This window comes from Saccostrea cucullata, unplaced genomic scaffold, assembly GCF_032062105.1.
Source record: "Saccostrea cucullata isolate Sc308-1 unplaced genomic scaffold, CSIRO_AGI_Scuc_v1 ctg356, whole genome shotgun sequence".
Classification (NCBI taxonomy): domain Eukaryota; kingdom Metazoa; phylum Mollusca; class Bivalvia; order Ostreida; family Ostreidae; genus Saccostrea; species Saccostrea cuccullata.
The window spans coordinates 388,195-412,438 of NW_026918279.1; the positions used below are offsets into that span (position 1 = coordinate 388,195).

The following is a 24,244-nucleotide window of genomic DNA, read 5'->3' on the forward strand; positions in this document are numbered from 1 at the left end:
ATTTGTTCAGTTGAAAATTTTTCACAGTGATGGGACCGGTACAAAATAAAATTCTTATTTAAAAAAAAAAAATTATGTGTCCCATGGCTTTCGTATTTTAAAAAAAAAAACTGCCCCATACCTTTAACCTTTTAAAAAAAAGTTAGCGTCAGATGGTATCTTGATGTTAGTGGGATTATTGGAACAAAATAGCCAAAAAGGTAACTATGGGTTACTGAAGGACTGAAGTCTTTCAGATTACAGCAATTTCAAACATCGATGAAAGTTTTTTTTTTCATTTTCATAAATCTTTAACATTTTTTTTTTACTTTCTTATTTTTTCCTATTAATTTGAAGATTTTTGTTGGAATATATATCCCTCGATTGACTTGAAAAGTTCTGATTTTTTTCTTGGGTATAAATAAATGTTTTAATATATAATGAAGGTGTCTCTTGAGTTTCATGTAAGTGCTGTAACTCATTTTTTTTTTTTATTAAAAAAGGCGTCTCATAGATACTTATCGCTAAAACGTTTTTGTACAATGGCTTTTTTTGATGAAAAAATCCATTGTCCCATACATGTTTCTACTGGTTCCATCATTGTGATAAAATTTGCCTGGTCCCTAAGTCAGATAGATATAGTTAGGACCGGGTATTGGCCAAAAATTTCGTGGCGTCGGTAGTCCAGTGGTTAAGGTGCCGGACTCCAAACCGAAAAGTTGCGAATTCGAATCCTGGCCACGACAAACCGATGTTGTGTCCTTCGGAAAGGCACTTTACACGAATTTCCTCACTCCATCCAAGTGTAAAAGGGGTACCTGGCTATAGACAGTGAAAGATATTGTCAGAATGTTGGTGTTCTAGTGCTGATAACGGCAGCTTGCTTTGAGAAAGATTCTGGATTATCAAGGTGTGCTGGGGTAATAATGCATTGTAAAGCTTTTTGAATAGCATTTATGCTAGAAAAGCGCTATATAAAAACAATTATTATTATTATTATTATTGTGATATATTGCGATATTTTTAACTGTATTGCAATATGTATTGCAATATTTTCAACTATAAATATGGCATTTTCTCATTATATTAATTTCAATTTATATATAGAATGAACAATACTTTGAAAAGTAACCTAAGGGGAAGAGAATCAAGTTGATTTAATAACAGTTATATACTGAAATACCACATACAATAACTTCTGTCTTAATGTTTTGCTTACTCACAAACCTTCGTAGATACCTTTCTGACTTTTCTTAATAATAATTGTAGAATTCCTGAGTTTCAGCATTTTGTCGGTATATCGATACTACAAAAATGTATAATTGCAATACAATACTTTTTGTCATTGTATTGCAATATACTGAAATATCGATACATGTATTTTTGCTTAGCCCTAACTATAGTGCATAAAAGTTAATAAAGTCAACTGATTGCATGTCTCTAATATATCCTTATATATATATATATATATATATATATATATATATATATATATATATATATATATATATATATATATATATATATATATATATATATATATATATATATATATATATATATATATATATAGGACGAATAAAACACTTACACAAAATTTCTAATTCTTATGATAAATATATATTATTATAACAGTAACTTGATCCGAAGGGTCGTATCACGTCGAGCTAACGAGACGCGAAGCGTCGAGTTTGATCTGATGATCCGCGCCTGTCAACGAGACGTGATACGGCTCTTCGGATCAAGTTACTGTTATAATGATAAATTTATTATATACCCCCTTATAACTAGCTAAATATAACAGAATAAAACTTTAGAGATCAATTGTGTAATATTTATCCATAAAACAAAGCATAATAAAAAGGGACTTTTTAACGCGCAAGAAAAATAACGTCATGTTTTTGCGTACTACGTCATCAGTTTCAGAGAGTGGTGATATGGATTCAGAAAACCACAGTGAGGTGATCCGGAAAATCGGATCAAACTCTGTAAAATTAACAGTAACAAAAACAAGGAAATTGATGGGTATATAATAATAAGAAAAGTTTCGGTGAAATGATAAACATTCATATGCCTATCAACCCGGAGCAGCATCACTACGTCATTTAACGTCACGTACGTCGGAGATGGTTTTGAATGTAAAATGATCGGGAAGCGTTTAATACTTTTCCTTCTTTGTAATTACATATAATATATATATATATCAATATATATATATATATATATATATATATATATATATATATATATATATATATGTATATATATATATATATATATATATATATATATATATATATATATATAACGCGGCTTTAATACCGTAACGATATTTATACCGTACCTAATACCTGATGGTCGTCCGGAGCTTTTGATTTTACTCTGGTTGAATTAATTGTAAAAAAAAAGATGTATACCAATGAAATAACAAACCCTAACACATTGTTTTTTCTCCTTGTTATTATTTTAGCAGCTCATTGAGTTTGGAAAAGTACGGAAGCCCATTTAGGACCTATCAAAAATATTTTTGAATTCGTTATAACGATTTTTAGAATTCGTTATAACGAATTTAATTTGTTATAACAAATTTTTAGAATTCGTTATAACGAATTTAATTTGTTTTAACAGCCTTTTAGAATTCGTTATAACGAATTTAATTTGTTATTACAGCCTTTTAAAATACGTTATAACGAATTAAATTTGTTATTACAGATTCATTTTTTCGTTATAACGAATTTCAGAATTTGTTATTACAGATTTATTGAATTCGTTATAACGAATTTAATCTGTTATTACAGATTTGTTGAATTCTTTATAACCAATTCAACGAATTTGGCAATAACGAATTCAACAAATCTGTAATAACAGATTAAATTCGTTATAACGAATTCAACAAATCTGTAATAACAGATTAAATTCGTTATAACGAATTCAACAAATCTGTAATAACAGATTAAATTCGTAATAACGAATTCAATAATCTGTAATAACAAATTTAATTCGTTATAACGTATTTTAAAAGGCTGTAATAACAAATTAAATTCGTTATAACGAATTCTAAAAGGCTGTTAAAACAAATTAAATTCGTTATAACGAATATTACGAATTTATTAAATCTGTTAAAATAAATTAGATTCGTTATAACGAATTCAATAAATCTGTTATAACAAATTTAATTCGTTATAACGAATTCTAAAAAATCGTTATAACGAATTCAAAAATATTTTTTGATAGGTCCTAAATGGGCTTCCGTAGAAAAGAGTTCTACATTGCCCTACACAAAATTTTAGGTATGTTCGCTGCTCCGCCCTTGACGTCAAAATCCATTTTTTCATTCTTAGCAGATTCCTCTACCGCGCTTCATTTCTTTATGATCTCCGTATTCCTGATCAAAATTCTAACAAAGTTATTTCTAACAGAGTTATTTTCGCTCTTATTATGGGTTCACGAAGAGTTAGAACGTTGGTGTTACATATTTTTAATATCTGATTTCGAGACTGCTCCGGGTACCCCTACTGATGAGGCATTCATATACCATTGAACAGAAAATATTTATTATTTGTAAAATATTTTTTGCTTTTATTAATTCTTAGTGTATGTCAAACGTATATGCAAATTTTCACCGAAAGACGTTCATAAGAAAGCAAAATATACATAATGTCTCAATAATTTTCGAACAGCCTTCGTATATCCTAGAAAAGTTCACAAGGTTAATTTCAAATTTTGATCTATTTTAAGGTACATGTACGTGTATCTTGAAGTTCACATTCCTATTATACTATACACAATATACACAATGTCTCAATAATTTTCGAACAGCCCTCGTATATCCTAAAAAGTTCACAAGGTTAATTTCAAATTTTGATCTATTTTAAGGTACATGTACATGTATCTTGAAGTTCACATTCTTATTATACTATTGTGAAAGTGCAGAAAGGTTAGTAAAGTCAATTGATTAAATGACTCTTATACATCCTTATACATATCCTACAAAAGTTCACAAGGTTAAATTTCCGAGGAAATTTTGAGCAACTACAAGGTATCTTGAAGTTCACATTTTTATTATACGATTGTAAATTGGTTCGTAAGGTCAACTGATTGCATGACTCCTTATACGTATCCTTCAAACGTTCACAAGACTAATTTCTGAAGAAGTTTTGAGCAACTACAAGGTATTTTGAACTTCACGTTTTTATCATGCTATTGTAAAATTTTATTTTTGAATAGATTTTATCATTGTTTAATAAACAAATAACTCAAACAGATTGAGGAAGAACTTTGATATCAATTGTGTAAACTGGTATTACATGTTTTATTTTTTTTTTCTGTTTTCGGGGTCTACTTAATTTTGTTGTTGTTAATATGTATAAGCGTGTTTCAGTTTTAGCTCTATCGTGTCTATGTGTCTTAGAAATCTATTGTCGAGACTGCACGAAGACAAGTCGATCAGGATCGTGTTTCATTCCTTCAAAAACTATCACCTGTTAGTACCTGTAATTATCTTTATATTTTTAGATGCGAGGCTTTCTACTCCTCCCATTGGTTGTGGCGGTCGTCCACTGTGATACACTTTATTTCCGTCCCAGGGAGAATCCCGCCGTTCCCGGGACTCCGTGTCAGGACGGGAAATCCTTCTGTCTGGACGGGAGCACCTGTTGTATCCAGGAGTCAGGGGAATATGGATGCTGTCCTCTCGCTAATGTAAGAGTACATGACAAAATTGCCACTTTTCTTGAGTAATATAATTTGTGAAAATGCAAGGATGTGTCAATCAAAGCTGTCCAGAAATTCGAAGTTTCACTAACTTTGAGATGAAAAAAGATATTTATTATATTTTCGTGCGGAATGCTATTTCAATATATAAGTCGTGATATTATACAGAAAATTTGAGAAACTATTAACTTTAAATCTGTGTCTATGCATCTTTAAACCACATTCTTTATATAACTACATGTACATGAAGCAAAATATATTTTTTTTATTAATATCAATTGTCACATTATACATGTTTACAATATCTTATTAACATCAATACATCATTTATACATATAATATACAAATACAAAAACAATAATAGTGAATTTGGGAGGGGGATAGAAAAAGAAAGAAAGAGAGAGAGAGATAGAGGGGGGTGAGAAATGGTGAAAGAAGAGCATGTTCACAGGAATAAAGTAGTGGTATATGTATGTATAAGCATTGCAAAAAGGTCTTTAGTTTCTTGTTTCAGGGTCTTACATGAGTGAAAGCCAGTCTTTCCATTTATTATTAATACATTAGTTTGATTGCTTTTTGTTGCACTATATTTCATCGTAGATAGCAGTGTTTTAATATCTCCACGTAATGCTTGTAATCTCAAAACCTCATTCCGACATTTAGTTCTATATTTTAATGATTTAATACAAAAAATATTGTATTTAATTCATTATTGTTGGGTTTTGGATTTTCAAATATAAAATTACAACTATCTTTTGGAAACTCTATATTATGAGCTTCACAAAGAATGGTAAAACTATTTAAAAGCTCCTGAACCTTCTGGCATTCCCACATAATATGAAAAATTATTTCCTCACATATCTGACAGAAGCTACATAATTTAGTATCCTTCAAACATATTTTATATAATGTTTTATTGTAACGAAGATATGCTGATTTATTCTGAATTTTAGCCATTGTAATTTAGAACTTTTTGTACATTGAAAAGCAATTTAGTATATCATTTCCAATAGGGGATCTTGAATTTCAAAATGTTTACACCATTTTACTTTTGAAAAAAGGTACTATGTGTTCTGTATTCAAAATATTATACATAGCTTTTGTTCCATTTTTACATAGACAGAATAATTTTAAATAAAAAGGTAAAATAAGTTTTGCTTATATGATGATTTTGAGAGACATAGAGATGATAGAGCGATTCCCTTCTTTTGCAAAATTTACATATTACAACAAATAATAACATTATTATGAATTTACCATGTATTTTTAAAAGTCAATTATCACAAAACAAGTGTCAATAGAACACATGTATGCTCGATGTTTATGTACATGTACACTGCCAATCTGATTAGCTTTTTTCATTTATAGAATGGATTCAATTAACCATTAGACTTACCTTTCTAAAAATGGGCATAAAATTTAAAAACTTAAACTACACCATTCAAAAGAAAGCTCAAAACATTTTATTGAAATATAAAATCCCTTCAGTGTTCATCACTATACATATGTGTCCCGATCTACATTCTTTACACAGTATTTTTGACTCCAGCTTTTAAATGGAAATGATTGTGTTTGTATAAGGTGCAATACTGTAGCCCTTTCTAATGTTTTGGTCTGACATTTTTCAAGAAAGGACGTCTCCCAAACAAAATCAAAGAGGGCTACATCATTGTAGCTATGTTTGTTTGTTTTAATAAAGAAAGTGATTTGATAAATCTCCAGGTTTATTGTGGCACAAGGTCTACAACGATCATGTTCACAGATTTTCGTGTTTTTTTCTGGTGTATACAAAAAACCCAAAACTCAGCAAACAATGAAATAAGTTGTTTTTTTTATCTTTCATTTTTTTCCTTTTATTATCAATAAAAAAATTAATATATTTGATAGAAACTTTTACTGAAGTCGGCAAGTGTAGTTTGTCCTGATGGTCAGTCAGCGTGCATTTCTGGAAGCACTTGCTGTAAACTTTCCACTGGTCAGTATGGATGCTGTCCCTTACCAAAGGTTAGTCTGTAGAAATTTAAAGTGTATAATGAATACGTACAAACAGGAATTTATATTGCACATTCCGATACTGATTGTGCAAATTTGTTTGATTAAGTCAGAGATTAAAATAATAATAAATTGTATTACGTATTCGAAGAAGAATCATACATGTACATCTAAAAAGCATTTTCAGTGACAACATATGTAGAATTTATTTATTTAATATACCTTATCGTCTTTAGTGCCGAGCATATGACAGAATTTGTTGCTCTCCACTGGAAAGTGGTGGCGTCTCCATATGAGTGAAAAAATCTCAAAGTGAAGGACGTTAAACAACATACCTGTACAATAAATCAATATACCATCGTACCTGATGAAATATGAAGATTTGAGACAAAAATTCTCGTCTGTACAATGCTGTTAATTATTTTTTGTCAGGCTGTGTGCTGTAGTGATGGTATAAACTGCTGTCCTGATGGATATACATGCACCTCTTATGGATACTGTACAAGAGGAGGGTCCAGTCAAGTCACAGACTGGGTTAAGAAACAACCTGCTCTGTTGACATCAGGGAATGTGGTTTGTCCTGGTGGTCAAGCCATGTGCCCTTCTGGACAAACTTGCTGTAAACTATCCACTGGTCAGTATGGATGCTGTCCCTTACCAAAGGTTAGTCTGTAGAAATTTAAAGTGTATAATGAATACGTACAAACAGGAATTTCTATTGCACATTCCAATACTGATTTTGCAAATTTGCTGAATTAAATGGACATGGACAGGGTTTCAGCTAAAAATTTTCAAATCTATTTTTGCTTTTATATGTTTGCAAATACTTAATTTTAAATGTTATCAAAAGTTTCAATTTTAGCTGTTAGGATACAAGACAGATTAGAAGCTCCAAACCTTGATTTAAACAAGACCCGTGTCACATATTTTTTTTTTGTTTTCATAGGTTACATAATACCTATACATATTCGTTCAAAGCAGAATTTTCACTTAAAATTAATTCTAAAAACCATTAGACAGTTTCTTGTGATCTACTGAATCTTGTTTTGTTATACATGAAAGTATGATATTTGATTTGTAAACAAAAACAAGACACCAGCCTTGTTAACAATATGAAGAATTTAAAGTCCTGTATCTTCTTTGTAAACGAACAAACCAGATGTTGAAATCTTTGCTGATCATTTGAATTGCCTCAATTAGAAAATGTAAACATTAAAATTGTTTAAAAAAAAAAGAGGTGAAACTGTGTCCATATACCTTTTGGTCTCAAATAGAAAATAAAAGAATAATTAAACTCTATAACATTAGAAGATGACATACTTCCAATGAGCATTTTTCTGTGGCAACATATGTAGCATTTATTTTTCAATACTGTAAAATCACATATTTTCATGGGGTTGAATTTTCGAGGTTTGAGAAAAAAGCTATTGGTTTGTTGGGATTTGATTTCATGGTTGGAGAAATGTTACGAGTAATGCATATGAAATTTTATATTTGGTGGTGATCATGAATTCGTGAGTTTCTCCAGACCTGAAAACAAGGAAAATTAAACCCCAACGAAAATTAGTGATTTCACAGTATACCTGATGTGGCCCGTGTGGCGGAGTTTTTAGAGCGTCTGATCTAGAGTCGCGAAGTAAGGTGTTGATCCTTACGTTGTTGGTTCGAATCCCACTGTTGGAGGTAGAGCTAGGCCGTTACTTTGGATGAGACGTATAAATTGTGAGGTCCCCTGTGACAGTATCTGTTGGCACGAAAAGATCCCTTACTGCTTGATGGTTTGTAGCTCTTCAACAGAAAATGATGGCGTCTCCACATCAGTGAAAAAAGCTCGAGAAGGATATTAAACAACATTCAATCAATCAAACTACCCGATGAAATATGAAGATCTGAGACAAAAATTCTCGTCTATGAAATGCTGTGAATAATTTTTTGTCAGGCTGTGTGCTGTAGTGATGGTAAAAACTGCTGTCCTGATGGATATACATGCACCTCTTATGGATACTGTACAAGAGGAGGGTCCAGTGAAGTCACGGACTGGGTTAAGAAACAACCTGCTCTGTTGACATCAGAGAATGTGGTTTGTCCTGGTGGTCAAGTCATGTGCCCGTCTGGACAAACTTGCTGTAAACTATCCACTGGTCAGTATGGATGCTGTCCCTTCCCAAAGGTTAGTCTGTAGAAATTTAAAGTGTATAATGAATACGTACAAACAGGAATTTCTATTGCACATTCCAATACTGATTTTGCAAATTTGCTGAATTAAATGGACATGGACAGGGTTTCAGCTGAAAATTTTCAAATCTATTTTTCCTTTTATATGTTTGCAAATACTTAATTTTAAATGTTATCAAAAGTTTCAATTTTAGCTGTTAGGATACAAGACAGATTAGAAGCTCCAAACCTTTATTTAAACAAGACCCGTGTCATATATTTTTTTTTGTTTTCATAGGTTACATAATACTTATACATATTCGTTCAAAGCAGAATTTTCAATTTAAATTAATTCTAAATACCATTAGACAGTTTCTTGTGATCTACTGAATCTTGTTTTGTTATAAGTATGATATTTGAATATGTAAACAAAAACAAGACACCAGCCTTGTTAACAATATGAAGAATTTAAAGTTTTGTAACTTCTTTGTAAATGAACAAACCAGATGTTGAAATGTTTGCTGATCATTTCAATTGCCTCAATTAGAAAATGTAAACATTAAGGATGCTGGGGGGGAAGGGGGGGGGGTCAACAAACTAAGCACAAATTAACCACCAGATTTAATTTAATTTTTCAGATATGATATCTTAAGCTGTCAACTATTATTTGGCAAAGGAAAATTGCGAAAATTCTAGTTTTAAAATTTGATCATTTTTTATATCTTCATATGGAGCTCTTCTTCTAAAGGAGGTCAATATGTTCTAAAAATGGCAACAACCGCCCAACCTCTTTAAATTGTTTAAAAAAACCCAGGTGAAACTGTGTCCATGTACCTTTTGGTCTCAAATAGAAAATAAAAGAATAATTAAACTCTATATCATTAGAAGATGACATACTTCCAAAGAGCATTTTTCTGTGGCAACATATGTAGCATTTATTTTTCAATACTGTAAAATCACGTATTTTCATGGGGTTGAATTTTCGAGGTTTGAGAAAAAAGCTATTGGTTTGTTGGGATTTGATTTCATGGTTGGAGAAATGTTACGAGTAATGCATATGAAATTTTATATTTGGTGGTGATCATGAATTCGTGAGTCTCTCCATACCTGAAAACAAGGAAAATTAAACCCCAACGAAAATTAGTGATTTCACAGTATACCTGATGTGGCCCGTGTGGCGGAGTTTTTAGAGCGTCTGATCTAGAGTCGCAAAGTAAGGTGTTGATCCTTACGTTGTTGGTTTGAATCCCACTGTTGGAGGTAGAGCTAGGCCGTTACTTTGGATGAGACCGTATAAATTGTGAGGTCCCCTGTGACAGTATCTGTTGGCACGAAAAGATCCCTTTTTGCTTGATGGTTTGTAGCTCTCCAACAGAAAATGATGGCGTCTCCACATCAGTGAAAAAAGCTCGAGAAGGATGTTAAACAACATTCAATAAATCAAACTACCAGATGAAATATGAAGATTTGAGACAAAAATTCTCGTCTATGAAATGCTGTGAATAATTTTTTGTCAGGCTGTGTGCTGTAGTGATGGTAAAAACTGCTGTCCTGATGGATATACCTGCACCTCTTACGGATACTGTACAAGAGGAGGGTCCAGTCAAGTCACGGACTGGGTTAAGAAACAACCTGCTCTCTTGACATCAGGGAATGTGGTTTGTCCTGGTGGTCAAGCCATGTGCCCTTCTGGAAACACTTGCTGTAAACTATCCACTGGTCAGTATGGATGCTGTCCCTTACCAAAGGTTAGTCTGTAGAAATTTAAAGTGTATAATGAATACGTACAAACAGGAATTTCTATTGCACATTCCAATACTGATTTTGCAAATTGGCTTAATTAAATGGACATGGACAGGGTTTCAGCTGAAAATTTTCAAATCTATTTCTCCTTTTATATGTTTGCAAATACTTCATTTTAAATGATATCAAAAGTTTCAATTTTAGCTGTTAAGATACAAGACAGATTAAAAGCTCCAAACCTTTATTTAAACAAGACCCGTGTCACATATTTTTTTTGTTTTTATAGGTTACATAATACTTATACATATTCGTTCAAAGTAGAATTTTCAATTTAAATTAATTCTAAATACCATTAGACAGTTTCTTGTGATCTACTGAATCTTGTTTTGTTATAAGTATGATATTTGAATATGTAAACAAAAACAAGACACCAGCCTTGTTAACAATATGAAGAATTTAAAGTCCTGTGTCTTCTTTGTAAATGAACAAACCAGATGTTGAAATCTTTGCTGATCATTTCAATTGCCTCAATTAGAAAATGTAAACATTAAGGATGCTGGGGGGGGGGAGGGGGTTCAACAAACTAAGCACAAATTAACCACCAGATTTAATTTAATTTTTTCAGATATGATATCTTAAGCTGTAAACTATTATTTGGCAAAGGAAAATTGCGAAAATTCTAGTTTTAAAATTTGATCATTTTTTATATCTTCATATGGAGCTCTTCTTCTAAAGGAGGTCAATATGTTCTAAAAATGGCAACAACCGCCCAACCTCTTTAAATTGTTTAAAAAAAACAGGTGAAACTGTGCCCATGTACCTTTTGGTCTCAAATAGAAAATAAAAGAATAATTAAACTCTGTAACATTAGAAGATGACATACTTCCAAAGAGCATTTTTCTGTGGCAACATATGTAGCATTTATTTTTCAATACTGTAAAATCACTTATTTTCTTGGGGTTGAATTTTCGAGGTTTGAGAAAAATGCTATTGGTTTGTTGGGATTTGATTTCATGGTTGGAGAAATGTTACGAGTAATGCATATGAAATTTTATATTTCGTGGTGATCATGAATTCGTGAGTCTCTCCATACCTCGAAAACAAGGAAAATTAAACCCCAACGAAAATGAGTGATTTCACTGTATATCCGATGTTGCCCGCGTGGCGGAGTTTTTAGAGCGTCTGATCTAGAGTCGCGAAGTAAGGTATTGATGCTTACGTTCCTTGTTCAAATACCACTATTGGATGTAGAGCTAGACCGACACTTTGGATGAGACCGTATAATTCGCGAGGTCCCGTGTGACAGTATCTGTTGGCACGAAAAGATCCTTTACTGCTCAATGGTTTGTAGCTCTTCAACGGAAAGTGGTGGCGTCTCCACATCAGTGAAAAAAGCTCGAGAAGGATGTTAAACAACATACAAGAAATCAAATTACCTAATGGAATATGAAGATTTGAGTAAAAAAATTCTCGTGTATGAAATGCTGTTAATTATTTTTTTGTCAGGCTGTGTGTTGTAGTGATGGTAAACACTGCTGCCCTAATGGATATACATGCATCCCTGGGGCATGTACTAAAGGGGGGTCCAGTCAAGTCATAAAATGGGTTGAGAAACAACCTGCTCTGTTGACATCAGAGTATGTGGTTTGTCCTGGTGGTCAAGTCGGTTGCTATTCTGGATCCACTTGCTGTAAACTGTTCACTGGTGAATATGGATGCTGTCCCGTACCAAAGGTTAGTCTGTAGAAATTAAGTGCATAATGAATACGTACAAACAGGAATTTATAATGCACATTCCAATACTGATTTTGCAAATTTGCTTAATTAAATGGACATGGATACGGTTTCAGCTGAAAATTTTCAAATCTATTTTTCCTTTTTTTATGTTTGCAAATACTAAATATTAATTATTATTAAAATGTTCAATTTTAGCTGTTAAGATGCAAAAAAGATTAAAAGCTCCACACCTTTATTTAAACAAGAAAATGTAAACATTAAAATCGGTTTTAGAAAACAGGTGAAACTGTCTCCTTATACTTTTAAGTCTTAAAAGGAAAATAAAAGAATAATTAAACTCTTTGACAATAGAAGATGACATACTTCCAATGAGCATTTTTCGGTGGCAACATATGTAGCATTTATTTTTCAATACTGTAAAATCACATATTTTCATGGGGTTGAATTTACGAGGTTTGAGAAAAAGTTATTGGTTTGTTGGGATTTGATTTCGTGGTAGGAGAAGTGTTACGAGTAATGCATATAAAATTTTACATTTCGTGGTGGTCATGAATTCGTGAGTTTCTCTATAGCTCGAAAACAACGAAAATTAAACCTCAACGAAAATGAGTGATTTCACTGTATATCCGATGTTGCCCGCGTGGCAGAATTTTTAGAGAGTCTGATCTCGAGTCGCCAAGTAAGGTGTTGATGCTTTCGTTCCTTGTTCAAATACCACTGTTGGAGGTAGAGCTAGATCGACACTTTGGATGAGACCGTATAAATCACGAGGTCCCGTGTGACAGTATCTGTTGGCACGAAAAGATCCCTTACTGCTCAGTGGTTTGTAGCTCTTCAACAGAAAGTGGTGGCGTCTCCACATGAGTGAAAAAAGCTCGAGAAGGATGTTAAACAACATACAAGAAATCAAATTACCTAATGGAATATGAAGATTTGAGTAAAAAAATTCTCGTGGATGAAATGCTGTTAATTATTTTTTGTCAGGCTGTGTGTTGTAGTGATGGTAAACACTGCTGCCCTAATGGATATACATGCATCCCTGGGGCATGTACTAAAGGGGGGTCCAGTCAAGTCATGAAATGGGTTGAGAAACAACCTGCTCTGTTGACATCAGAGAATGTGGTTTGTCCTGGTGGTAAAAAAATGTGCACTTCTGGATCCACTTGCTGTAAACTGTTCACTGGTGAATATGGATGCTGTCCCTTACCAAAGGTTAGTCTGTAGAAATTGTAAGTGTATAATTAATGAATACGTACAAACAGGAATTTCTATTGCACATTCCAATACTGATTTTGCAAATTTGCTTAATTAAATGGACATGGATACGGTTTCAGCTGAAAATTTTCAAATCTATTTTTCCTTTTTTATGTTTGCAAATACTAAATTTTAATTATTATTAAAAGTTTTAATTTTTAGGTCACCTGAGTAAACTCAGGTGACCTATTGCTATCCGTTTTCGTCCGTCGTCGTCCGTCGTTCGTCGTTCGTCGTCCGTCGTTCGTCGTCCGTCGTGTGTTAACATTTGAACATTTTCAGCTTCTTCTCTGCAACCACTGAACCAATTTCAACCAAATTTGGCACAAAGCATCTATGGGTGTAGGGAAACAAAAAATATGAATTTCATGATCCCTGCCCCCCTGGGGCCTGAGGGGTGGGGCCAAAACCACTAAAATTAATGCAATCTTTAAAAATCTTCTTCTTTACTCCTGGACATCAAGCAGTCAAACTGTTTGCATGATTGTAATCAGCATTGAGTCCTCTACCAAAATTGTGAAATTCATGGCCCTGGGGTCAGGGGTTCTAGTGCTAGGGCGGGGCTAAATAAGTATATAGTGAAAATGCATTATTTCTTTGAAAATCTTCTTCTCTACTCCTGGGTATTAAATAAATGAACTAAGTACATAGTTATGATGAGCAAGAGTGCCTCTACCAAAATTGTGAATTTTATGGCCCCAGGGTCAGGGGTTCTGCTGTTAGGGCGGGGCTCTATTGATTATATATAGTGAAAATACATGATTTCTTTGAAAATCTTCTTCTCTGCCCCTGGATATCAAATATACTAAATAAGTGCATAGTTATGATGAGCAAGAGTGCCTCTACCAACATTGTGAATTTTATGGCCCCAGGGTCAAGGGTTCTGGTGTTGGGGGGGGGGGGCTCTATTGATTAATAGTTAAAATAAATGAATTATTTGAAAATCTTCTACTCTGCTCCTAGGTATTGAATAAACTAACTAAGTGCATAGTTATTATGAGCAAGAGTGCCTCAACCAAAATTGTGAATTTTATGGCCCCAGGGTCAAGGGTTCTGGTGTTGGGGAGGGGGGGGGGCTCTATTGATTATATAGTGAAAATACATGAATTCTTTGAAAATCTTCTTCTCTGCTCCTAGGTATTAAGTAAACTAACTAAGTGCATAGTTATGATGAGCAAAAGTGCCTCAACCAAAATTGTGAATTTTATGGCCCCAGGGTTCTGGTGTTAGGGCTGGGCTCTATAGATTATATAGAAAAAATACATGAATCTTTGAAAATCTTCTTCTCTGCTCGTAGGTATTAAATAAACTAACTAAGTGCATAGTTATGATGAGCAAGAGTGCCTTCACCAAAATTGTGAATTTTATGGCCCCAGGGTCAAGGGTTCTGGTGTTAGGGCGGGGCTCTATAGATTATAATAGATTATATAGTAAAAATACATGAATTCTTTGAAAATCTTCTCCTCTGCTCCTAGGTATTAAATAAACTAAGTACATAGTTATGATGAGCAAGAATGCCTCTTTTAGAATTATGAATTTTATGGCCCCAGGGTCAGGGGTTCTGGTGTTAGGGGGGCGGGGCTCGATTGATTATATAGTGAAAATACATTAAATCTTGAAAATTTTATTCTCTGTCTCTGGTTATAAAGCAGATGAACTACCTTTATAGTTATGATGAGCAAGGGCCGTAATCTTGCATACTTGTGAATTTCAAGGCCCCAGGGTCTGGGTGGGGGCGGGGATCTACTTATATACTGAAAATGAATTTATTGTTTGAAATCTGCTCTTTTGTATTTATAAAACATTTATTTATTTTTTGATATTAAGGGTGCATTTTTAAAATTTGTGCAATGTGTGGACCTAGGGTCAGGGGTTTTTGTCACAGTGTTAGGGGCACTACTGATTAGTTCGAATGCATTTTTATTCCCCTACCCTGTGTATGGGTATTTAGTAACCAAGCTAAGCAACTGCTAAGTGTATTGTTATGATGATCAATGGTGCCTCTTTCAAAATTGTGATTGTCATATAGCATCTGGCTTAAAACATGAATCAAATTCAATAAGTGGAAAGTTGTTGCATAATGCTCAGGTGACCTATAAGGCCCGTGGGCCTCTTGTTAACTGTTAAGATGGAAGACAGATTAAAAGCTCCAAACCTTTACCCGAAGTTCACTCTATATATGATGTTGCCCGCGTGGCGGAGTTTTTAGAGCGTCTGATCTAGAGTCGCCAAGTAAGGTGTTGATGCTTACGTTCCTTGTTCAAATACCACTGTTGGAGGTAGAGCTAGGCCGTTACTTTGGATGAGACCGTATAAATCGCGAGGTCCCGTGTGACAGTACCTGTAGGCACGAAAAGATCCCTTACTGCTCAATGGTTTGTAGCTCTTCAACGGAAAGTGGTGGCGTCTTCACATGAGTGAAAAAAGCTCGAGAAAGATGATAAACAACATACAAGAAATCAAATTATCTAATGGGATATGAAGATTTGAGTAAAAATATTCTCGTGGATGAAATGCTGTTACTTATTTTTTGTCAGGCTGTGTGTTGTAGTGATGGTAAACACTGCTGCCCTAATGGATATACATGCATCCCTGGGGCATGTACTAAAGGGGGGTCCAGTCAAGTCATGAAATGGGTTGAGAAACAACCTGCTCTGTTGACATCAGAGTATGTGGTTTGTCCTGGTGGTCAAGTCGGTTGCTATTCTGGATCCACTTGCTGTAAACTGTTCACTGGTGAATATGGATGCTGTCCCGTACCAAAGGTTAGTCTGTAGAAATTAAGTGCATAATGAATACGTACAAACAGGAATTTATAATGCACATTCCAATACTGATTTTGCAAATTTGCTTAATTAAATGGACATGGATACGGTTTCAGCTGAAAATTTTCAAATCTATTTTTCCTTTTTTTATGTTTGCAAATACTAAATATTAATTATTATTAAAATGTTCAATTTTAGCTGTTAAGATGCAAAAAAGATTAAAAGCTCCACACCTTTATTTAAACAAGAAAATGTAAACATTAAAATCGGTTTTAGAAAACAGGTGAAACTGTCTCCTTATACTTTTAAGTCTTAAAAAGAAAATAAAAGAATAATTAAACTCTTTGACAATAGAAGATGACATACTTCCAATGAGCATTTTTCGGTGGCAACATATGTAGCATTTATTTTTCAATACTGTAAAATCACATATTTTCATGGGGTTGAATTTACGAGGTTTGAGAAAAAGTTATTGGTTTGTTGGGATTTGATTTCGTGGTAGGAGAAGTGTTACGAGTAATGCATATAAAATTTTACATTTCGTGGTGGTCATGAATTCGTGAGTTTCTCTATAGCTCGAAAACAACGAAAATTAAACCTCAATGAAAATGAGAGATTTCACTGTATATCCGATGTTGCCCGCGTGGCAGAATTTTTAGAGAGTCTGATCTCGAGTCGCCAAGTAAGGTGTTGATGCTTTCGTTCCTTGTTCAAATACCACTGTTGGAGGTAGAGCTAGATCGACACTTTGGATGAGACCGTATAAATCACGAGGTCCCGTGTGACAGTATCTGTTGGCACGAAAAGATCCCTTACTGCTCAATGGTTTGTAGCTCTTCAACGGAAAGTGGTGGCGTCTCCACATGAGTGAAAAAAGCTCGAGAAGGATGTTAAACAACATACAAGAAATCAAATTACCTAATGGAATATGAAGATTTGAGTAAAAAAATTCTCGTGTATGAAATGCTGTTAATTATTTTTTTTGTCAGGCTGTGTGTTGTAGTGATGGTAAACACTGCTGCCCTAATGGATATACATGCATCCCTGGGGCATGTACTAAAGGAGGGTCCAGTCAAGTCATGAAATGGGTTGAGAAACAACCTGCTCTGTTGACATCAGAGAATGTGGTTTGTCCTGGTGGTAAAAAAATGTGCACTTCTGGATCCACTTGCTGTAAACTGTTCACTGGTGAATATGGATGCTGTCCCTTACCAAAGGTTAGTCTGTAGAAATTGTAAGTGTATAATTAATGAATACGTACAAACAGGAATTTATATTGCACATTCCAATACTGATTTTGCAAATTTGCTTAATTAAATGGACATGGATACGGTTTCAGCTGAAAATTTTCAAATCTATTTTTCCTTTTTTATGTTTGCAAATACTAAATTTTAATTATTATTAAAAGTTTTAATTTTTAGGTCACCTGAGTAAACTCAGGTGACCTATTGCTATCCGTTTTCGTCCGTCGTCGTCCGTCGTTCGTCGTTCGTCGTTCGTCGTCCGTCGTTCGTCGTCCGTCGTGTGTTAACATTTGAACATTTTCAGCTTCTTCTCTGCAACCACTGAACCAATTTCAACCAAATTTGGCACAAAGCATCTATGGGTGAAGGGGAACAAAAATTATGAATTTCATGATCCCTGCCCCCCTGGGGCCTGAGGGGTGGGGCCAAAACCACTAAAATTAATGCAATCTTTAAAAATCTTCTTCTTTACTCCTGGACATCAAGCAGTCAAACTGTTTGCATGATTGTAATCAGCATTGAGTCCTCTACCAAAATTGTGAAATTCATGGCCCTGGGGTCAGGGGTTCTAGTGCTAGGGCGGGGCTAAATAAGTATATAGTGAAAATGCATTATTTCTTTGAAAATCTTCTTCTCTACTCCTGGGTATTAAATAAATGAACTAAGTACATAGTTATGATGAGCAAGAGTGCCTCTACCAAAATTGTGAATTTTATGGCCCCAGGGTCAGGGGTTCTGCTGTTAGGGCGGGGCTCTATTGATTATATATAGTGAAAATACATGATTTCTTTGAAAATCTTCTTCTCTGCCCCTGGATATCAAATATACTAAATAAGTGCATAGTTATGATGAGCAAGAGTGCCTCTACCAAAATTGTGAATTTTATGGCCCCAGGGTCAAGGGTTCTGGTGTTGGGGGGGGGTTCTATTAATTATATAGTGAAAATACATGAATTCTTTGAAAATCTTCTACTCTGCTCCTAGGTATTGAATAAACTAACTAAGTGCATAGTTATTATGAGCAAGAGTGCCTCAACCAAAATTGTGAATTTTATGGCCCCAGGGTCATGGGTTCTGGTGTTGGGGAGGGGGGGGGCTCTATTGATTATATAGTGAAAATACATGAATTCTTTGAAAATCTTCTTCTCTGCTCCTAGGTATTAAGAAAACTAACTAAGTGCATAGTTATGATGAGCAAAAGTGCCTCAACCAAAATTGTGAATTTTATGGCCCCAGGGTCAAGGGTTCTGGTGTTAGGGCGGGGCTCTATAGATTATAATAGATTATATAGTAAAAATACATGAATTCTTTGAAAATCTTCTCCTCTGCTCCTAGGTATTAAATAAACTAAGTACATAGTTATGATGAGCAAGAATGCTTCTACTAAAATTGTGAATTTTATGGCCCCAGCGTCAGGGGTTCTGGGGGTAGGGGGGCGGGGCTCGATTGATTATATAGTGAAAATACATTAAATCTTGAAAATTTTATTCTCTGTCTCTGGTTATAAAGCAGATGAACTACCTTTATAGTTATGATGAGCAAGGGCCGTAATCTTGCATACTTGTGAATTTCAAGGCCCCAGGGTCTGGGTGGGGGCGGGGATCTACTTATATACTGAAAATGAATTTATTGTTTGAAATCTGCTCTTTTGTATTTATAAAACATTTATTTATTTTTTGATATTAAGGGTGCATTTTTAAAATTTGTGCAATGTGTGGACCTAGGGTCAGGGGTTTTTGTCACAGTGTTAGGGGCACTACTGATTAGTTCGAATGCATTTTTATTCCCCTACCCTGTGTATGGGTATTTAGTAACCAAGCTAAGCAACTGCTAAGTGTATTGTTATGATGATCAATGGTGCCTCTTTCAAAATTGTGATTGTCATATAGCATCTGGCTTAAAACATGAATCAAATTCAATAAGTGGAAAGTTGTTGCATAATGCTCAGGTGACCTATAAGGCCCGTGGGCCTCTTGTTAACTGTTAAGATGGAAGACAGATTAAAAGCTCCAAACCTTTACCCGAAGTTCACTCTATATATGATGTTGCCCGCGTGGCGGAGTTTTTAGAGCGTCTGATCTAGAGTCGCCAAGTAAGGTGTTGATGCTTACGTTCCTTGTTCAAATCCCACTGTTGGAGGTAGAGCTAGGCCGTTACTTTGGATGAGACCGTATAAATCGCGAGGTCCCGTGTGACAGTACCTGTAGGCACGAAAAGATCCCTTACTGCTCAATGGTTTGTAGCTCTTCAACGGAAAGTGGTGGCGTCTTCACATGAGTGAAAAAAGCTCGAGAAAGATGATAAACAACATACAAGAAATCAAATTATCTAATGGGATATGAAGATTTGAGTAAAAATATTCGCGTGGATGAAATGCTGTTACTTATTTTTTGTCAGGCTGTGTGTTGTAGTGATGGTAAACACTGCTGCCCTAATGGATATACATGCATCCCTGGGGCATGTACTAAAGGAGGGTCCAGTCAAGTCATGAAATGGGTTGAGAAACAACCTGCTCTGTTGACATCAGAGTATGTGGTTTGTCCTGGTGGTCAAGTCGGTTGCTATTCTGGATCCACTTGCTGTAAACTGTTCACTGGTGAATATGGATGCTGTCCCGTACCAAAGGTTAGTCTGTAGAAATTAAGTGTATAATGAATACGTACAAACAGGAATTTATAATGCACATTCCAATACTGATTTTGCAAATTTGCTTAATTAAATGGACATGGATACGGTTTCAGCTGAAAATGTTCAAATCTATTTTTCCTTTTTTATGTTTGCAAATACTAAATTTTAATTATTATTAAAAGTTTCAATTTTAGCTGTTAAGATGCAAAAAAGATTAAAAGCTCCAAACCTTTATTTAAACAAGAAAATGTAAACATTAAAATCGGTTTTAGAAAACAGGTGAAACTGTCTCCTTATACTTTTAAGTCTTAAAAGGAAAATAAAAGAATAATTAAACTCTTTGACAATAGAAGATGACATACTTCCAATGAGCATTTTTCGGTGGCAACGTATGTAGCATCTATTTTTCAATACTGTAAAATCACATATTTTCATGGGGTTGAATTTACGAGGTTTTAGAAAAAGTTATTGGTTTGTTGGGATTTGATTTCGTGGTAGGAGAAGTGTTACGAGTAATGCATATAAAATTTTACATTTCGTGGTGGTCATGAATTCGTGAGTTTCTCTATAGCTCGAAAACAACGAAAATTAAACCTCAACGAAAATGAGTGATTTCACTGTATATCCGATGTTGCCCATGTGGCGGAGTTTTTAGAGCGTCTGACCTAGAGTCGCGAAGTAAGGTGTTAATCCTTACGTTGTTGGTTCGAATCCCACTGTTGGAGGTAGAGCTAGGCCGTTACTTTGGATGAGACCGTATAAATTGTGAGGTCCCCTGTGACAGTATCTTTTGGCACGAAAAGATCCCTTTTTGCTTGATGGTTTGTAGCTCTCCAACAGAAAATGATGGCGTCTCCACATCAGTGAAAAAACCTCGAGAAGGATGTTAAACAACGTTCAATCAATCAAACTACCCGATGTAATATGAAGATTTGAGACAAAAATTCTCGTCTATGAAATGCTGTGAATAATTTTTTTGTCAGGCTGTGTGCTGTAGTGATGGTAAACACTGCTGTCCTGATGGATATACCTGCACCTCTTATGGATACTGTACAAGAGGAGGGTCCAGTGAAGTCACGGACTGGGTTAAGAAACAACCTGCTCTGTTGACATCAGGGAATGTGGTTTGTCCTGGTGGTCAAGTCATGTGCCCTTCTGGACAAACTTGCTGTAAACTATCCACTGGTCAGTATGGATGCTGTCCCTTCCCAAAGGTTAGTCTGTAGAAATTTAAAGTGTATAATGAATACGTACAAACAGGAATTTCTATTGCACATTCCAATACTGATTTTGCAAATTGGCTGAATTAAATGGACATGGACAGGGTTTCAGCTGAAAATTTTCAAATCTATTTTTCCTTTTGTATGTTTGCAAATACTTAATTTTAAATGTTATCAAAAGTTTCAATTTTAGCTGTTTGGATACAAGACAGATTAAAAGCTCCAAACCTTTATTTAAACAAGACCCGTGTCATATATTTTTTTTTTCTTTTCATAGGTTACATAATACTTATACATATTCGTTCAAAGCAGAATTTTCAATTTAAATTAATTCTAAATACCATTAGACAGTTTCTTGTGATCTACTGCATCTTGTTTTGTTATAAGTATGACATTTGAATATGTAAACAAAAACAAGACACCAGCCTTGTTAACAATATGAAGAATTTAAAGTTTTGTAACTTCTTTGTAAATGAACAAACCAGATGTTGAAATCTTTGCTGATCATTTCAATTGCCTCAATTAGAAAATGTAAACATTAAGGATGCTGGGGGGTCAACAAACTAAGCACAAATTAACCACCAGATTTAATTTATTTTTTCAGATATGATATCTTAAGCTGTCAACTATTATTTGGCAAAGGAAAATTGCGAAAATTCTAGTTTTAAAATTTGATCATTTTTTATATCTTCATATGTAGCTCTTCTTCTAATGGAGGTCAATATGTTCTAAAAATGGCAACAACCGCCCAGCCTCTTTAAATTGTTTTAAAAAAAACAGGTGAAACTGTGTCCATGTACCTTTTGGTCTCGAATAGAAAATAAAAGAATAATTAAACTCTATAACATTAGAAGATGACATACTTCCAAAGAGCATTTTTCTGTGGCAACATATGTAGCATTTATTTTTCAATACTGTAAAATCACATATTTTCATGGGGTTGAATTGTCGAGGTTTGAGAAAAAAGCTATTGGTTTGTTGGGATTTGATTTCATGGTTGGAGAAATGTTACGAGTAATGCATATGAAATTTTATATTTGGTGGTGATCATGAATTCGTGTCTCTCCATACTTGAAAACAAGGAAAATTAAACCCCAACGAAAATTAGTGATTTCACAGTATACCTGATGTTGCCCGTGTGGCGGAGTTTTTAGAGCGTCTGATCTAGAGTCGCGAAGTAAGGTGTTGATCCTTACGTTGTTGGTTCGAATCCCACTGTTGGAGGTAGAGCTAGGCCGTTACTTTGGATGAGACCGTATAAATTGTGAGGTCCCGTGTGACAGTATCTTTTGGCACGAAAAGATCCCTTTCTGATTGATGGTTTGTAGCTCTTCAACAGCAAATGATGGCGTCTCCACATCAGTGAGAAAAGCTCGAGAAGGATGTTAAACAACATTCAATAAATCAAACTACCCGATGAAATATGAAGATTTGAGACAAAAATTCTCGTCTATGAAATGCTGTGAATAATTTTTTGTCAGGCTGTGTGCTGTAGTGATGGTAAAAACTGCTGTCCTGATGGATATACCTGCACCTCTTATGGATACTGTACAAGAGGAGGGTCCAGTCAAGTCACGGACTGGGTTAAGAAACAACCTGCTCTTTTGATATCAGAGAGTGTGGTTTGTCCTGATGGTCAACATGAATGTAAAACTGGACAGACTTGCTGTAAACTTTCCAGTGGAGGATATGGGTGTTGTCCTGTACCAAATGTAAGTTATGATTTTCAACAAATGTTTACAATGAATACAGTGTATACATTTATTATGATATCACTATACTCTGTGGATATATTTTTTTTTTCTATTTACAGTAAGAAATTGAAACCAAGAAATTTTTTAAGAGAAAAAACCTGCACTAAAAAGACGTCCGAGAGAAATAATTCCAAAAAATATAGTTGTGACTATACGTTAATGTGTACGTTTGTGGACTGACTTTGGGTGCCAATGTTTAGAATAATATTGAAAGCTACTAATTACTAAAGTGTACGCTCAAATCTAGATAAAAAGTTTGTGAAATAGAAGTTAAAAATTTAAGTTGATATCAAGTAGATGCAAGTCCATTGTCTCATTTCAAATATGAATTGATTGTATAAAATGAATTCTTGCTAAAGCACACATGTTGTACTTAATATTATTATCTTCGAGAAATTTACAGTATTAATGTTTTTAGGGCCTAGGTTACAATTTTTGTTGTTCACCCTTTTTTTGATTGACCAGAAAAAACGGAATGATACATTGACAGGTTTTATTTTGAAAAATATTTAGTTAACTTCCGAATATAAATCTAATAAAAATATTAAATATATAGTCTTTCTATAAATAATGTAATTAATCAAATTTATATAACTGAATAATTAATATACAGTCTGTACTTAATCTAATGTTAGCATTGTAGTGTTGCATCTTGTTTGCTTATTTATGTACATATAAGGTACGAATAAAAGAATTACTTAGAGAAGTTTTGCTGTGAACGAATGCTAATTTATTGAACTTATATATATATATATATATATATATATATATATATATATATATATATATATATATATATATATATATATATATTATTATTATTATTATAATAGTAACATGATCCGAAAGTCGTATCATCGAGTTGACAGGCGCGGATCATATCTAACGAGAGACGCGAAGCGTCGAGTTTGATCTGATGATCCGCGCTGTCAACGAGACGTGATGCGGCTCTTCGGATCAAGTTACTGTTATAATGATAAATTTATTATATACCCCCTTATAACTGGCCAAATATATTTAAAAAAAACTTTAGGGATCAATGGTATAATATTAATCCATTGC

General features: G+C 34.1%; 1 protein-coding gene across 1 annotated transcript; it reads left to right on the forward strand.

The window, feature by feature from the left end:
- Positions 1 to 419: 419 nt before the first annotated feature.
- On the forward strand, positions 420 to 23,328 carry LOC134261503 (progranulin-like). Its single transcript, XM_062743939.1, has 14 exons — positions 420 to 443; positions 4,495 to 4,680; positions 6,580 to 6,696; positions 7,117 to 7,347; positions 8,624 to 8,854; positions 10,356 to 10,586; positions 12,088 to 12,315; positions 13,303 to 13,530; positions 16,110 to 16,337; positions 17,327 to 17,554; positions 19,978 to 20,205; positions 21,192 to 21,422; positions 22,910 to 23,140; positions 23,242 to 23,328. The coding sequence occupies exons 1-14, from the start codon at positions 420 to 422 to the stop codon at positions 23,242 to 23,244; spliced, it is 2,625 nt and encodes an 874-aa protein (XP_062599923.1). The 3' UTR covers positions 23,245 to 23,328.
- The last annotated feature ends 916 nt before the right edge of the window (positions 23,329 to 24,244 follow it).

What these genes read in the sequence shown, in the direction of transcription:
- LOC134261503 (XM_062743939.1), top strand. Translation starts at nt 420, where the DNA reads ATGAAGGTGTCTCTTGAGTTTCAT. An exon ending in GATGCTGTCCCTTACCAAAG is followed by an intron (nt 7,348 to 8,623) that starts GTTAGTCTGTAG and finishes ATTTTTTGTCAG; the next exon opens with GCTGTGTGCTGTAGTGATGG. An exon ending in GATGCTGTCCCTTACCAAAG is followed by an intron (nt 10,587 to 12,087) that starts GTTAGTCTGTAG and finishes TTTTTTTGTCAG; the next exon opens with GCTGTGTGTTGTAGTGATGG.